General features: G+C 47.8%; 2 protein-coding genes across 7 annotated transcripts in view; both read right to left on the bottom strand.

Annotated features, from left to right (window-relative positions):
* Positions 1-15,729, bottom strand: part of ZFAT (zinc finger and AT-hook domain containing) — a 254,589-nt gene that overhangs the window by 32,096 nt on the left and 206,764 nt on the right. For all 6 annotated transcript variants that reach the window (XM_075920086.2, XM_075920084.2, XM_089776155.1 and 3 more), the window contains 2 exons: positions 15,401-15,574; positions 3,592-3,680 (listed from right to left, as the gene is read on the bottom strand). In XM_075920086.2, the coding sequence (XP_075776201.2) occupies positions 3,592-3,680; positions 15,401-15,574 (263 nt within the window). The remainder of the gene's footprint in view (positions 1-3,591; positions 3,681-15,400; positions 15,575-15,729) is intronic.
* On the bottom strand, positions 11,876-13,526 carry LOC149525232 (uncharacterized). The gene is made up of 2 exons (XM_089776156.1): positions 12,696-13,526; positions 11,876-12,500 (listed from the first exon to the last, which is right to left on the bottom strand). The coding sequence occupies exons 1-2, from the start codon at positions 13,243-13,245 to the stop codon at positions 11,974-11,976; spliced, it is 1,077 nt and encodes a 358-aa protein (XP_089632282.1). The 5' UTR covers positions 13,246-13,526; the 3' UTR covers positions 11,876-11,973.

Raw genomic sequence — 15,729 nt, 5'->3', positions numbered from 1 at the left:
AACGAGCTGAGGCCTAACAGTAGAGTCAGCATTCTGATCAGTTGCTTTAATTAGCTTCCCCAGTGGTGGCTGACTGAGAAAATAGGGAAGAATTAGCTACTCGGAGGGAAAGGCTTGGTCAGAGTTAGGGAACTAACTGGCCCATTGGATGACTACTTTGATAAAAGGCAGGAAGAAAGAGTTAGGGTAGGGCCTACCTGTAACCCTTACTGAAAAAGATACCAAGGAAGAGAAGTCTCTTTTCCAGAAATGGCCCTGATGAACAGGGACTGAAGTACAGTACGGGTGAACAGGACTTGAATGAATTCTACAAAGTGAACACTAAAGGAAGAGAGCCTGAGTGGTTTCTGTAGTGATCGAGGATCAGACAGAGGTATGCCCTGTTACAAATGAGGGCTTGTCTAGGATCTTGATTTCTACACATATGGTGCTTGAAAATTTGGTGCGGGTGTAGAGGTGGAGCCAGTATGAATACTCTGTGCCTGGATACAGGGTAGACTCAGCAAGTGGTTGGCAGAAGAAGCAGCAAAAGATAACACAACCCTTCCAGAATCGCACCAGCATGAAAGACGGCTCTTCTAATGCAGCAGGCAAAGCAGCAGAAAAACCTGCAGGAAGTCATCAGAAAACAGGTGTAACAGCAGTTGGTCCAGAAGTTGGTGAAACTCAGTGCAGAAACAAGGAGTCATATATAAAGAGTAACAGTATGCAAGTTATGGCCCTTGCCTTCAGGGCAGTGTGGCCTACTGGTCAGAGTCAATAGCAATCACCCCTGCGGTCGGGGAGAGTATATAGAGAGTAGCTATGTATGAGGTAAGCAAATGTGGGCTTTCCAGGCGGTACCCTATCTCACAAGGAAGCTCAGACAGCTTACAAAGCTCTGAGTGAGGAATAGGATTGGGACTATGACGCTATGAAGGCAGACTATTTTGAGTGGGTGGGGCTCTCTATGGAAAAATACCAACAAAAATTGTGTGTCACTATATTGACTTGAGGCATCCAACGCAATTCTAACCAGTGGGGGAAATTATGGGCCAAGTGATACTGGAACAATTTTTCCAAAGGCCCCTCAAGAATAACAGAGACTGGGTGAGGAGGCACCACTCCAACTTCTGGAGGCTGCGATTAAATTCTAAAGGGTTCCTAAAGGATGATTTTCCCAGAAAACATGTCCAGTAACCTAAGGGGTCCAGATGCAGGGATGAGTGGTGAACTGAAAAGCCTGAAGAAGAAAAGAGGAAGTGAAAGGAGCTCTTGCAGGGAATCAGGGACTATCAGCGTGGAAGGCGGGACAAGAAACGGCATTGCCACAAGATGGAATACAAGTTTCAGAGGGGTAGCCGTGTTAGTCTGTAACTGAAGTGGGCTGTACCCACGAAAACTCATGATACCATCTACATTTTTGTTAGTCTCTAAGGTGCTGCAAGACTATTTGTTGTTTTTTAAGCTCACCATGATGGAATGCAAGTTTGCCGAATCCTTCAAATGGATAAGACTCTTGGGGACAGGACAAAAAGGAAATCACTTACTGTCCCTGCAAAGGTGGGAAGGAAGTGCCTAAGGGGGAAACTGATACTGTCTTGGGATATTCATTGATTCAGGAGGATTTAGTGAAGCCTCACTGGAGACTCCATTGGGAAAAAGTAAAGCTAGAATGCTGCTCTCGTTGTAGAGAAGTCAGAGAATTTTAGCCTCACCTTCTAAGACACTGCCTGCACTCTGGTTGGACTTCTCAAGGCAAAAGACCAAAGTCCAGAACGCCTGATGCAGATCAGGTTGAGTACTCTGGAGAAAGCTAACAAAAGGGCATGAGTTGCTTGGCCATAAGAATTTAAATTCTATCTTGTGATCTACCAGGACAAATGTAAATGGCAAGTGCAGCATTTTAAACACTTTTGTCCAAAAATAAAAATAAAAATAAAAATAAAATACATTTTTAAAATAATTAAAACAGATTTCAAGCATCTATCTTAACACCCAACAATTTTGTGAAAGGAAAGGAACCTGTTACAAATGTTTAGATTCTTATGTGGATGTTACAGCAGTTTTGCATTCTCTAAGACTTCTCAGACATATTACCTCACAGTTGCATGTCTATCATAACATTTAGTCGATCAGAAAGTGAAAGCGCTGAATTCCCATCCTACATAAAAATGCCAGAAATACAAATACAATGCAAAAGGAATTAAATTATTCACATTATGGATAGTTAAATAGATAGCTGCTAGCTAGAAAGCACGGGATGCCTTCCCTTTGGACGTCTCCATTCATCTTTTTCTTTCTATACCTATTTTCTGGAATTTAAACTCGGCCAGGGATTGTATTCCTTTCTGCTTTAAGTACTGAAAATTGATGAGTAAAAAACAAGTATAATATTTTTGTAGAATGGCTTGGAGGTTTACTCACTGTCAGGATAAAATTGTTAAAACTATACTGTATCTTTAAAGAAAATGTTCACTTGTGGATTTCGCTGAAAATGAAAGCAAATTTCATTTTCCATTCTCTGCATTTAGCACCCTCTGTGTTCATGACATCATATTCAACCACAGTAAAAGCCACGGTAATATTTAGGAATAAATAAGGTAATGCTACATTTTATTAATAAACTGATATTCAATCTAAGCATTTCACAGATACATTAATAGTTTCCTTCTGAGATGCACTTTAGAGGGGTAGCCATGTTAGTCTGTATCAGCAAAGACAACAAGGAGACCTGTGGCATCTTAAGCCTGTTCTACACTAGGACCTTAGTCCAAACTTAAGCCCCCCCAAGGTCGATTTTGTAAGCGATGCATCCACACTACCAAGCCCGTTATTCTGGAAGAAGGGGTCACAGAATTCAAATTCTGCAGTCCTGCTTTTCATGAGGAATAATGCTATTCCCAAACTTGTAAATCCAGAATAATGTTAGTGTGGAGCTCTGGTACCACTAATTCAAACTTCTTTCTGGGGCTCTGCATCTAAGATAGCAAGTCCATATTAACAGAGCCTGCCTCAGACTACATTCAATTCTTTGCCATAGTGAAATTTGAAATTTACAAATTTCCAATTTGTAAAATCAGGTACCCAGAAGTTGAATTTAGTAAATTCAAAATAATCTCCTCGTGTAGACATGGCCTTCGAGGCTTACAGATTTATTAGGGCATAAGCTTTCATCGGTAAAACCCACTGTTAGATTACATTGCCCCCAACATCCTTTCGAAGCAAATGAACTCATCTACTGCAAGTATGTTAACCTGCTCTCAAAGGAAGTTAAAATGGGACAGTGAACAATAATCTATGGAAAACAACATCTTACTTTACTTACTTTACTATTTTGCAGTGTGAAATGCATACATTTTTAGAAAGAAATTAAATATAAATTTCAATAAACAAAATGATTGCATCATGTTGTTGCACATTTTGGAATGCATTCTTTAGTGTCACTTAATGTTTAAATGCCAAGTCAATATTCCTTTGTTAACATTAGAAACATAAAAATGTCGTATCACCAGAAATATAAAAATATCCCTCTTGAAAGTTGCTGAAAGTCTGAAGATCCCTTTATTACTACATGGGCATTAATCAATCATGGCTTATTTGCTCTCTTACCTTGAAAGAGACATGTTGTTCCATGTGACGCAGTAGCTGTGGCTTTTGGGCAGCAGTATAGTCACACACTGTACATTTAAACTGCTTCCCTGAAACAGAAATAGAAAATGTGTTTAGGTAGCTTTCTGTACTTAAATAGGTAGAGGCAATCTATTAATAATATTTCAGGATAAAGATGAATCTCAACAGAGTACGGTCAACCAAATAGTGTAAACCCTATCTCTTAGAATTTAGTATCAATAGGCAGCCAAGTTTCACAAAATTATAGTTAAATAGGGATGAACAGAATAGGGCAGAAAGAGCCTTTGCCTGCAATTTTTAATTACAAGCGTTAAAACAGTGGATATATTACTTGCAGTATAGCCATTGAGGAAAACACTTTAGCATAGTGGCAGGCAACCAGCAGTCCACTGGGGCTCCATCTATAACCCACAGAAGACCGGCTGCTCCCTCCTTCCACATGCCTCTTGTGCACTGGGGCACTGGAGCCCCTCACTTCCTACGCCTCTGTCTCCCTCCCAGCACTTTTGGAGGAGCTGTGAAACACCTGATTTGTACCCTGTCCCCACTCCCTCCCTCCCAGAGCTGGAATGCTCTAAATCAGCTGTTTATGGCATTCCAGCTCTGGAAGGGTGGGAGAGAAGTGGGAACAGAGAGCAAAACAGGCAATCCACGCACTCTGTAAGTGCTGGGAGGTAGGGAGGTAGGAGGAGGAGCAAGTAAGTGCAGGATTCTGGTGTCCCAGTGCACAAGAGGTGTGGGATGGGGAGCAGTTGGGGGACTGCAGGGCTGCAGATGGAATCCCAGTGAGCCACGGGCTGCTATGGCCCAAAGAAAGCCAGTCATGCAGCCCATTCATAATTGTGCTCTAGCATAAGTGGCCAGTAGACATCATTGCTTCTTTGTAAAAATATAGCTGCAAGTACATTTATTTGGTTGTAAATAATCTAGTCCAGTGTTCAGACATGCCTGTTGCTGGGGTTTTGCCCCACCTTTGTCCCAATCCAATTGTTATGACTCATGTAACACTTTTTATTTTTACCATTCACTGGATTTATTTTTAGAATACTATAAATTATTGTAGCTGGTCTGTAACAAATGATTTTTATTGGCTAAATACTGACTCAAAAAGTCTCGAGAGGGATACTTGGAAACAAAGACAAAAAAGCCAAAAGCTGCCACACAAAAATAAGCACATTTAATATAAAACAGTATGTTAACATGCCAGTTGGCATGGAGGCTTTGTGCTCAGATCTTTAACTTCCAAACATCTGGTTTAAATGTCTAACTGAGGAAACAAGCTACTGTGAATATGATTTTTCCTACCTTGCCTTGCCAGTCTGTGCTCAAAAGTGTCCCATAACTAAAAGATTAGGACTGTTGCAGGCAGAATGGGCGGGGGGGGGGGGGGGGGGGGAATCTACTACCTAGAAACCTGGGACATGTAAAGGTGCTATCTGGGCACAGTATCACCTGGTCAACTTCATGCTATTGATGATGCACACAAGATAGGTGAGTTATCTTGGATGCATCTACCATGTACTTAGTGTTTCTAGTCAGGCCAGAGTACTGTAGTCATTATTCAAAAAGATATAATTTTGCTGGCACCCATTTGGAACACTGCAGAATGCAGTCATGGATTGACACAGTCGGAATTTCAATGTTTGGAAGCTGAAGTAATACAAATTCAGACTACAAAGAAGGCACAAAGTTTGTAACATTAGTTGTGATTAACTATTGGAATTGTTTACTTAGGAATATGATGGATTCTCCAGCACCTGAAGTCTTAAGTTGCTTTCAAACAGACATGTCATAGTTCAAGCACAAGTTACGTGTTTGGTGCAGAAATCAATGGGTGAGTTTCTCAGGTCTATGCTATGCTGGCTGTCAAACTAGAGGATCATAATTTATATGGTCCCCTCTGGTCCTAAAAACTAAGGAAGTATTGAGTAAATGACTAATTGGGTACTCGAGTACATGATTAGTTGATAAGGGGCAGCCCGGCTCCTACTACATTTAAACTGAAGAGCTGCAGTGAGAATAGGTCTGGGGCCCAGTGCGAGCCGGGTCAGGACCACTGCGGCTCTGCCTTTTAAATGCAAGAAGAGTTACCCAGTTTCTCCCATCCCCCTTGCCGCAGAGACGGTGCTGCTTTCCCCTCCTCCCCTGCTGCCTCTGACATACAGGCAGCAGGGGGGAATGCGTGTAGTTGGCTCGACTACCCAATAAGCCTAGGCTTATTGGTGAGTCGACTATTTGACTACTCTTTTACATCCCTACTAAAACACAGAATTATGAAAATGTAGGGCTGGAAGGGACCTTAAGAGGCCATCTAGTACACCCCCTGTGCTAAGGCAGGACCATTTCTGGCAGGTGATTTTCTAATCTCTGTTCCTCTATTCTTCATCTTCCTCCTTAAGTTATGAGTGCAGACACAACAAGGATAGGGAATATTAAAACAGAGAGAGAGATCTCTTCCCACTTCCAGGATTCCATATCAGAGAGCTTTATTTGTTCAAACAACTTTAAATGCTTGTTAAAAAAGCTGTCAAAAACTAAAAGAACCAAAGTGAAAGTGGAAAGGACAGATTCACTACAGCTTGTCATGAAACAGGGCAGGTTCTTTACATTTGGAATCTTGTTAATAAATTTGCAAATGGTTTATACTGAAAGTGACAGCTCCAATAAAAACGCTAAGAAAAATTTTGACACAAATTTTTTCCTACCTAATTAAAATAATGAAAGTCAGGTTCTGTGCTTCATTTCTAGTCATAAACTGTAATCAGCCTCGACCACTGAAATGTTTCCTGTCATTTCTCTCTTGAGAGGAATAAAGCAGAGCAAAAAAAAAAATTATTTTTTAGTAGTTAAAGTGACCTTGCAGAGCTGAAGTTTGAACAAAAAATTCCTGAAATCAGAAGCCAGGAAGACAAGACAGACACAACGAAGCAATTTTTGAATCTATTTATTTGTAAAATAACAAAACAACACTCGATTGTGTTAATATTTGAAGGGCAGATACTACAGCAAAGGCGGCATCACACAATGGAAGGTGGCACCACTCAAAAGGCTGAAAATCCTTTGACAAATAATAGACTACATCCAGCCAGAAATGTTATTCCACTTGCCACTAATGCTTCAGGTATGTGCAGCATTTGAAAGGGTTCGGTTAAGGAGGGGGATAACTGAAAACACCTGGAGGTTTTTACATATATAGGGTAAAATCCTGATACTGATGAAAAGTCAATGGCAAAACTCACTCCTGATTTCAGTGGGGGCAGAAGTTCACATACAGAATTTTGGAAAGGAAATAAAAAAAGAAAAAGCAGGAAATGGAAAGGGAGGAGACTCAGATCCATTCACATCACTGAGAAATAGCAGCAGCCGGAAAAGCAAAGCCATCAAATCAAACACACTTAAAGGCTACTGAGGACATATTTGCTTCTCCTATAGATAAGGTTGCAAATTTTATTTGGATACGTTCCTAGGGGTTTCATCACATGACAATGGTGAATTCAAGATTAATCTCTAATTCCTGGAGAGTCCACAACAATCTTGGAGGATTGACAACCCTACTAGCCTAGGCTCCAACTTAACCAGTTCATGTGTTAAGTACGCAGAACCTAGTTTACACCAGAATTTGATATTAGTTAAAACACCTAATCTAACACGCCCTCAACACCATACCTTTATAGCCTAGCCTAAGCAAAACCTGTGTGACTATAGCCCTATTGTCATTATAATCAAGTGTGGGTCAAGTTATGGTCAACCCAGTCTAAAAAATAGCACAACAATCACTTACCTGCACACATGAATTACCTGATTTGCAAACGCAAATAATATTTGCATATCCAAATGTTATTATTGGCACATGAAAATAACTGCACATGACAATTTGTGAATGAAAAAACACAAAAGGTAGGGGTGTTTTGTTTTAATTAACCCATAAGAGCAAAAAAGAAGACGAGGTTTTACAAGATTTTCATAGAAAAATCTGCTCTTTCCTAATAGCCGGTTATACAGAGTAGGAGCATGCAGTCAAAAAAGGATGCTTCTTAGTAAGTTACATCCCAAAATTTCCTTTTGACTCAGTTACAAACAAAAATCAAAGATAAACTGCTCAGCATAGGATGGTTTTATTTGCTAGCTGTTGATTTGATTAAAAAAAATACAGCCATGCTACCTCACTTGGACAGAGTCCTTATTGAGCTGGTGTTGATCCAGCCCTGCAACACAACCCCAACTCAATTGGACCTGACTACACATGTCGGGTTCATGTCAAGTATGAAAACAACCTGGCCCTCTAAGGTAAAATGGATATTCTGATATTTCTCATCACCTCCTATTATCCCATGGTGTTGGTGCACAGTCAACATGCCCCAGTCCTGCTGACTGCCACCCCATTACCATGCTGTTAGTGCTGCGAAATGAATATGCCAATGAGCGACAGCACCTCTCTGCAGTGCACAGAGTGCAAAGAGGCAGTGGTGATGGCTAGCAGGAACAGAGCATGCCACCACTGCTGCACTGATCCCACAGACAGGAGGCATATAGAGCTGGATCACAGCCTTAGTGCCCAAGCAGGACAAGCCCAAGAATGAGGCAGTGGTGCTGACCAAAGTTTAGAATGAAGTGGCAGGTTTGGGTCGGGTCAGCTTGGTCAAGCTTGGCTTGTGTTTGGATCAGACTTAAAAATTAGGTCCTCTGGATCCAATGACATTGGGGCTCCTGGAAAATACAATTATTTATTGATTTTTAAAAAAAAGGAAAACAGCAATTGGGAATAATTTAGTGTTTATAATGACAGTTATTATAATTACATGTGCCCACTATATTTCTGTTTATGCCTTCTTTCGGTTTTACTGGGATTTTGGGATAAACCACAATTTGAAATTTAAATCCTCTAACGTCAAAAGTATACAGTAAAATGAAAATTTAATTTCAAAATATATTCTCAAAACGTGATGAAAGGGAGATCGCAAAAGCATCAGTATTAAAAAGACAATATTAGAACATTAACAAAAATTATATAAGAAATAAAACTGATATTAAATCCCAAAAAAGAATGTAATTACATTTAACAACAGCACATCAATAAAATACAAACATAACATAGGCTTTTAAATACACAGCAAAAGTCAATGAGACCTATTCTCTTTAATCACTGACTCCTATTTGAAAATCCCAAACCAAATAAACTACAGGCAGTCCCCGACTTATGCGGATCCGACTTATGTCGGATCCGCAGTTATGAACGGGGCTTTTCTCGCCCCGGAGGACACGGACTGTGGGACCTCGCGGTCCTACCGCCAGTGTACCCCGGGGCGAGGAAAGCTGCTCCGCGTCTCCCTGGTCTGCAGACCAGGAAGACGCGAAGCAAAGCCGCGGAGGGGCTCGGGCAGCGGCTTTGCAAAGCCTGGGGGGAAGCCGGCAGGGGGGCAGCCCAGGCACGCCTGGGCTGTTCCGCTGCCCAAGCCCCTCCGCGGCTTTGCAAAGCCTCGGGAGAAGCCGGCAGCGGGGCAGCCCAGACGCGCCACGGCTGTCCCTCTGCCGGCGTCCTCAGAGGCTTTGCTCCCCATCTCCCTGGTCTGCTGGTCTCCAGCAGACCAGGGAGACTGGGAGCAAAGCCGCGGAGGACCCGGGCGCCGGGACCGCGGTGCGTCTCGGTCTGCCGCCTGCGTCTTCCTGGTCTGCTGGGGGGGGGAGGGGGGGCGCAGCTAGTATGCCCCCCTTCCCCCCCAGCAGACTAGGCTTTTCTCCGGATGCCTGTGGCAGAGCAGCTGGGGCGCTGCTGGTTGGTCCTGCAGCGCCGCTCTGGGCACTACTGGACCAACCCGGCAGCACCCCAGCTGCTCTTCCCCAGGTGTCCTGATTCAGTCGCTGCTGGTCAGTTTCAGCAGAGCAGCTGGGGTGCTGCTGGGTTGGTCCAGTAGCACTGAGGAGCGACGCTACTGGAGCAACCCAGCAGCACCCCAGCTGCTCTGCCCCAGGCGTCCCCAAGTCAGCTGCTGCTGAAACTGACCAGCGCTGACTACAGGAAGCCCGAGGCAGAGTTGCTCTGCCCCGGGCTTCCTGGAATCAGCTGCTGATCAGTTTCAGCAGCAGCTGACTTGGGGACGCTTGGGGTTCTTAAGTTGATTCTGTATGTAAGTCGGAACTGGCGGTCAGTTTCAGCAGCGGCTGAATCTGGACGCCAGTTCTGACTTACATACAGATTCAACTTGAGAACAAACCTACAGTCCCTATCTTGTAAGTAACCCAGGGTACGTCTACACTACAGCGCTAGTTCGAACTAACTTAGTTCGAATTAGTTAATTCGAACTAAGCTAGTTCGAACTAGCGCATCTAGAACTAAAAACTAGTTCGAACTAGCGTTTTGCTAGTTCGAACTAGCGCGTCCACACTGATTGGACGCAGGGGGGCATTTAAGGGCAGCTGAAACCGGTTCTGGCAGGGCATCAGGTCAGCAGTTGCTTTGTGTGGCTGCTGTCTGAGGCTATCTGAGGCTCGTGCTTAAAGGGACCCCCCCTGGACAGCCGGTTCTCAGCTTTTCCTGCTTGCTTGCCAACCTCGCCGAGGGACAGCAAAGCGTCGGTCTCTGTGCCCGTCTGTGTCGGTGCTTCCCTTCGGGGGGGACCGCCGCAGGTGGCAACATGGAGCCACGGCTCGCCCTGCACCTTCTGGTGCACGTTCTGGACTTGCTGCTGCAAGCCTGCCAGCAATGGCTCGAGGCTGCCTGGCACCACCTGGGGAACGTCAGCCCCCTGCCTCTCCGCCTGGCCGCCCTGGGGGCCGTGGAGGAGCCGCGGCGGCGCCCCGGCACCGGTGTGCCCCGCCGCATCTGGCGTCTGGACACCAGCAGCGACTGGTGGGACCGCATCGTCCTGGAGCGCTGGGACGACCGACAGTGGACCCAGAACTTTAGGATGAGGAGGGACACCTTCCTGGAGCTCTGCGAGTGGCTCGCCCCTGCCCTGCAAAGAAGGGACACTCGCATGAGGCCCGCCATCCCCCTCCAGAAGCGGGTGGCCATCGCCCTCTGGAAGCTCTCCACGCCGGACAGCTACCGATCCGTCGGGAACCAGTTCGGCGTGGGGAGATCCACTGTCGGAGCAGTGCTCATGCAGGTACGGCGCTCGTCGGCCACCGAGCCGGGGGGGAGGGGGGCTGCGAGGAGGGGATGGGCCGCCCCAGGGACAAAGGGGGGGGCGGGAGGAGGCGAAAGCGCCCCGCACCGGAGGGGTCGGGCTGTCCCGGCCGTACTACACGCCGCCAGGGGGGTTGCTTCCGGGAGTGGGGCGCGGGGCACTGCCAGGGCACGCACGCTCCCAGCCACCCGGGCGCCCCACTGATTGACGCTTTGCTGTGTCTCTCTCCGCAGGTGGTCAAGGCCATCAACCGGGTGCTGCTCCGCAGGGTGGTCCGCCTCGCCAACCCGGATGCCGTCATCCGGGGATTCGGCGCCCTCGGCTTCCCCAACTGCGGGGGGGCCATCGACGGGACGCACATCCCCATCCGTGCCCCGGAACACCAGGCGTCCCGGTACGTGAACCGCAAGGGGTACTTCTCCGTCATCCTGCAGGCCGTATGTGACCACCGGGGACAGTTGACGGACATAAATGTGGGCTGGTCCGGCAAAGCACACGACGCCCGGGTGTACCGGAACTCCTCCGTGTGCCAGCGGCTGCAGGACGGGACCTTCTTCCCCGACCGCCACATCAGGGTCGGGGACGTGGACATGCCCGTCTGCCTGGTGGGGGATGCCGCCTACCCACTGCAGCCCTGGCTCATGAAGCCCTACACGGGACACCTCAATCCCTCCCGCCAGGCCTTCAATAACAGGCTGAGCAGGGCCCGCATCGTGGTGGAGGGGGCCTTCGGGCGACTGAAAGCCCGCTTTCGATGCCTCCTCACCCGTCTGGACCTGGCCGAGCACAACATCCCTCCCGTGGTGGCGGCATGTTGTGTGCTCCACAATTTGTGTGAGCGGAAGGGGGAGGCTTTCTTGCCAGCCTGGATGGCTGAGGCTGACCGCATGGCTGGACACTACGGTCAGCCCCGCACCGCCGCCGTCCGGGAAGCCCAGCGGGGGGCCATCCGGATCCGGGAAGCCCTGCGGGAGAGCTTCCAGGTGGAGGAGGAGGAGGACTGACCTCTCCCTGCATGCCCCACCGGGGCCTTCTTCCACCCTACCCCCCCCTTCCCCTTTCCCCTCCCTACCTACTGTCAAATAAAGACACCTGTTTTTCCAACAAAAACGTCTGTTTATTTCACAGAACTGGGGTGGGGGAGGGAGGAATGAAGGTGGGAGAAGGGAGGGGGAAACCTGGGACGAGGGAGCTGGAAGGGGAGGGGAGGGAAGGGAGGAAGGGAAAGGAAAGCTCAGGGGTGGGAGTCTGGGTGCCTCTCCCGTCTCGCCACACTGCGGGTCCGGGGGCGTCGGTGGGGAATGGTTGTGGAGGGGGGGGCAGAGAGGACAGGGGGTGTGGAGGAAGCAGGAGCGGAAGCAGGAGGAGCAGGAGGAGCAGGAGGAGCAAGAGGGGGAGCAGGAGGAGCAAGAGGGGGAGCAGGAGGAGCAAGAGGGGGAGCAGGGGGAGCAAGAGGGGGAGCAAGAGGGGGAGCAAGAGGGGGAGCAAGAGGGGGAGCAGGGGGAGGAGGAAATGGAAAGCGGTCTAGCAGGCTCTGGAGGTGGCCTCGCAGGGCACGGCCCTGCTCCTCCAGGGCCTCCAGACTCCTCTGGCGCAGCCTGAGGTCCTCCTGGACCCAGTGGTCCTGGAGACGGAGCTGTCGGTCCAGGAACCGGAGATGCCGCCTCTGGTAGTCCTCCTGGTTCCTGGCTGTCCTGCTTGCCCGGGCGCGGGCGGCTGCTGCAGGCGGTGTGGTGCGCCCTGCAGTCCCCGGTGCTGCAGCTGTGGTGCAAGAAGACCAGCGGTCAATTACCCCAGGGGCCCAGGTGTGTGAAACCCAGCTCCCCTCTGCAAGGCCAGGGCCCCTGCAGGATCCCCAGCTGCTGCTCCGTGGTGGGCAAGGCCCAGGCGCACGGTCCCGGGGCTCCCTCTCGCCCCAGCCCCCCGTACACATAAGGGGAACACGAGGGTACTCACAGGTGGACGCCTCCCCGGCCTCTGATGATGCAGGCGAGCGGCTCTGTGGGGTGCCTCGGGGGTCCCGGGTCCTGGGAAGGCTGGCAGCAGGCTCCTGGCTCTCAGAGCCCTCTTGCTCCTCCTCGGTGTCCAGGAGCGGTCCCTCTGCCCCGGGGTCAATCACGTCCCGGGGGGCAGGGACGGCATGAGCCCCCAGGAGGCGGTCCAGGGCATGGAAGTGGGGGCAGGCCTCCGGGTCAGCCCCTGGCAGGCAGGCCCGGGAGTAGGACTGCCGCAAGTCTTTAATCTTGCAGCGCACCTGCTCCCGGCTGCGCTGGTGGCCCCTGGCGGCCAGGCTGGCAGCCATGCGTCCATAGACGGCCGCATTCCGGTGGCTAGTGCGGAGATCGTGGACATTGGAGGCTTCCCCCCAAACCTCGATGAGGTCCACGATCTCCGCACTTGACCAGGCGGGCGCCCGCCTTTTGCGCCCCCGGGCAGGCTCCTGGGAGCCGCCAGGCTGGTCGTGGGGAGCAGTGGAGGGCTGGGAGCCCTCGGATGGCTGGCTCATTGTGTGGCAGGTGCAGGCTGTGCAGGCACGGGTGCTTGCAGCCTTGCAACTGGCACAAAGTGAGTAGCCAGCCCGTGGCCCTTTAAGGGCTCCGGGGCCGGGAGGGGGGCAATAGAGTTTCCCTGGTGTTGGCCAGAGTGGCCACCAGGGAAACCTGGGAAGCCTTAGCCTCCCACTAGTTCGAACTAAAGGGCTACACAGCCCTTAGTTCGAACTAGCTAGTTCGAACTAGGCGTTAGTCCTCGTAAAATGAGGTTTACCTAGTTCGAACTAAGCGCTCCGTTAGTTCGAATTAAGTTCGAACTAACGGAGCGCTAGTGTAGCGCATAGGAAAGTTAGTTCGAACTAACGTCCGTTAGTTCGAACTAACTTTCTAGTGTAGACATACCCCCAGGGACTGCCTGTAATGTATTTTTTAAATTAAATATCTTATTTCAAACATTACTTTTCTTTTTATACTTTGTGCACATTTTTTCAGTCAATGAGAGAATATTCTTCACTTTTGAAAACCTTAATCAGATTGAAGATTTAACTATTAAGAATGACAAGTTTTTCTGTACTATCCAAAACTGCACTGCCTAAGCACTGACTGCTTACTATGGGTGTGTGTCTAGACTACAGAGTTTTGTCGACAAAAGAGGACTTAAGTTGACAAAACTATACTTGCGTCTACCGCTGAGTTCTGTCGATATAACGTCGACAGAACTCGGCAGTTTTGTCGACGGCGGTAAACCTCATTCTACGAGGTATAATGCCCTTTGTTGACAGAGTTCTGTTGACAGAAGGTGTTCTTGCATCTACACTGTCCTTTGCGTCTACACTCTCATGTTGACAAAGCGGCTTGCTTTGATGACAGAACTGGATGTAGTCTAGACACTCTTTGTCGACAGAAGCTTTGTCAACAGTATCTGTCGACAAAGCCTCTCTCGACAAAAGCCTATAGTCTAGACATGCCCTATATGTGGCAAACGCAACAGATGACTGTATCTTCACATAAAGAAAAGTTAAGTTCCTGATCCTGCAATATTTCCATTTGCCAAACTCCCAATGATATCAACAGGAGCTGTATGGAATTCTACATCTAAAGGATAAAAAGCCAAAATAGCATTTTGATCAAATCTTTCATAGTCAGCTGTCTCTCCATTTATACAAATTAAACATGTGACATCTTCAATGGCTCTATGCAACAGATCTGGTGACTTCCTACCATTGCCTTGAAAGACCTTACTGAATCAAGTTTAAATATCTTTAGGGTCTATTGTGCTAAATGAATGGTTTATGTATTAGTGTAGGACTGTACATAACCCTGGGACTGTACATAACCCTCTCAAAGGGGAGATGTCATAGATGAGAGATCAGGGAATTCAGAGGACTAAATTGAACGATGTGCCAGGCAAAAATGGAACAAAAAGTGCTAAGTGTTTTACCTGATGAATGCAAATTACCCATATCTAGTCAGGTAAAAATGCAGCTTTTTGAAACTATGTCCGGAGAAGTGGGCCTTTGGCTGCTCATCACCTGTTACAGGAGGCCAAGATCAAAGGCCTAAGCTGTAAAAGGGGAAGACAGAACTAGTCATGATGAGTCTGGTTCTGAATCTCAGGTAGTTATGAACTAGTAACCACAGGGAAACTCAGTTGTGAGTTTTGAAGGACTGGTGTACTAGAGCCTGAGATTAGAGTTATATAAACTCTGGGAAACTTTTCACCTTAAGAATACAAGTGCTAGCTTTGTATGTGATGTATAATTGTTGTGAATTCCACTGTTCACAGCGTTAGGAAAGAAAGCAAAGCACAGATACTGGCCTATGGGCCAGTCAGGCTTGCTGATTATATCACAGTGCAGGCTGGGCACTGTGCAGCCTGGAAAAAAACCAGTAGGAACAGAGACGCAGATTTGTGCTCAAGAGAGGTGATGGCTGAGGAGCTGGGAGCCTAGACTAGGTACCTATAAGGGATTACGGATGGGAAATCTAGGTATAGTAGCCCTGAACTGTGACACTCCATATCTCAACATTTTTCATGCGAATTAAGAAAATCTGTATCTGTGCAGGTTCACTGACCACAGAAAAACTACATTATCACTAACGTACTAACACTGAAATAATATCTAGCACCCAAATCCATACGCTTCGGTCCGTCAAACATCTACTCACCATCAGCAGTGTGGAGGAGTTTATGACTCTTCAAAGTGCCTTTTGATTTGAACTTTTTTCCACACATATCACACAGGTGTGTTTTTTCAGTGCTGTGCCGATTCATATGAGCTTTCAGATTACTCTTGCTGCGAGTGGCATATTCGCAAAGAGAACATTTGAATGGTTTGACACCTACCAACAGAGTTAAAAAAAAGTAGCACCACTTACGTTACAAAATTTCTACATTGCATATTTTGGCTGAATCTAGAGGGGAAACAGGATTGGCGATTACTGGAGAGAAATATGGTTCCAACTGTCTATGCAACATAGGCAATAAGGTGAACATT

This window comes from Pelodiscus sinensis, chromosome 2 (assembly GCF_052426305.1).
Source record: "Pelodiscus sinensis isolate ZL-2025 chromosome 2, ASM5242630v1, whole genome shotgun sequence".
In the NCBI taxonomy this organism is placed as follows: Eukaryota; Metazoa; Chordata; order Testudines; family Trionychidae; genus Pelodiscus; species Pelodiscus sinensis.
This window is presented reverse-complemented; position numbering and strand designations above follow the sequence as displayed.

Excerpts from the sequence above, each read along its gene's own strand:
- LOC149525232 (XM_089776156.1), bottom strand. The coding sequence starts at position 13,245 with ATGAGCCAGCCATCCGAGGGCTCCCAGCCCTCCACTGCTCCCCACGAC. Across the intron at positions 12,501-12,695 it reads GGCCGGGGAGGCGTCCACCT|CTGCAGCACCGGGGACTGCA; the intron begins GTGAGTACCCTC and ends CTTGCACCACAG.